This window comes from Perkinsus marinus (genome assembly GCF_000006405.1).
Source record: "Perkinsus marinus ATCC 50983 genomic scaffold scf_1104296935184, whole genome shotgun sequence".
Classification (NCBI taxonomy): Eukaryota; Perkinsozoa; order Perkinsida; family Perkinsidae; genus Perkinsus; species Perkinsus marinus.
Window position 1 is genome coordinate 1 of NW_003214567.1, and position 981 is coordinate 981.

Sequence of the window (981 nt, forward strand, 5' to 3'; positions counted from 1 at the left end):
CCTGGGCATTTGGACTTCAGTGCAGAAGTATCATCAGCGTCGAGGCTGACAGATGGTTGTCTACTGCTTGTGGACTGTGTGGAAGGGGTAGTATTGTGGATACAAGTCATACCACTCCTTCCGTACATCATGGAATAAGGTACGACCTCAAACCCGTCATGTGATGCGGCAAGCATTTGAGGACAGAGTTCAGCCATTGCTAGTCTTGAACAAGTTGGACCGATTAGCAGCTCTCTATCCGGACCCGGAAGATGCTTTCCAGGTAGCATAATATTGGGAAGACGCTTAGGATAGCATCTTCGTCAACTATATGGGTCATCCCATTTTCCCTCTAATTGTTTCTGCGCTATAATCCGCGGTGATTTCACGTTGGGTATTCTGCGTCTGAGCCCGCAACAGGATGTGGTCTACGATGATGATGATGGTCTTAGCGTCAGACCGTTGAAATGCATGAGACTGCTGCATTGGATAGCTCTTCTGTTTTCTCACTCTCAGCGAATTCGTAGTATTATAGAGGATGTTAACATGCACTTTCTGAACTTGGTGGAGTCGGACAAGGAGGCTAAGGGACTGGATGAGATAGATCCTCAGGATGAAGCAATGTATGGCAGTTTCGATCCTACCAATAATAATGTAACAATGGAGGTATCGGGTTCGATCCGCGGCAAGGGAAGATTTCCGTAGGTTTTATTCGCATCAGCTCTACACGGATGGGCGTTCGATCTCCGAGCGTGGGCGGATAGATTGCTGCTACGGAAACTGAAGATGTCGAAAGTGGTCGATTCGGAATGCACAGCGGATGACGTTGTGAAGTATTTATGGGGAGACTACTGCCTGAAAAAGAAGGGCTTCGAGGCTCTCGAAGGTGGAGTGACGGGGAGTCGCACATTCATCAAGTTGGTGTTGGAAAACATATGGAGGTTGTATGAACAGGATGCTGATATGGGTGAGGGAATCGATCCCGGGATCTTTGGGATGAGC

General features: G+C 48.1%; 1 protein-coding gene across 1 annotated transcript; it reads left to right on the forward strand.

The window, feature by feature from the left end:
- Positions 1-163: 163 nt before the first annotated feature.
- Pmar_PMAR018645 (conserved hypothetical protein) lies at positions 164-946 on the forward strand (the record flags this gene model as incomplete). Its single annotated transcript, XM_002784519.1, has 3 exons — positions 164-262; positions 496-633; positions 685-946. Coding segments are annotated over 3 exons (499 nt in total), but the record flags the coding sequence as incomplete, so codon positions are not given.
- Positions 947-981: the final 35 nt, after the last annotated feature.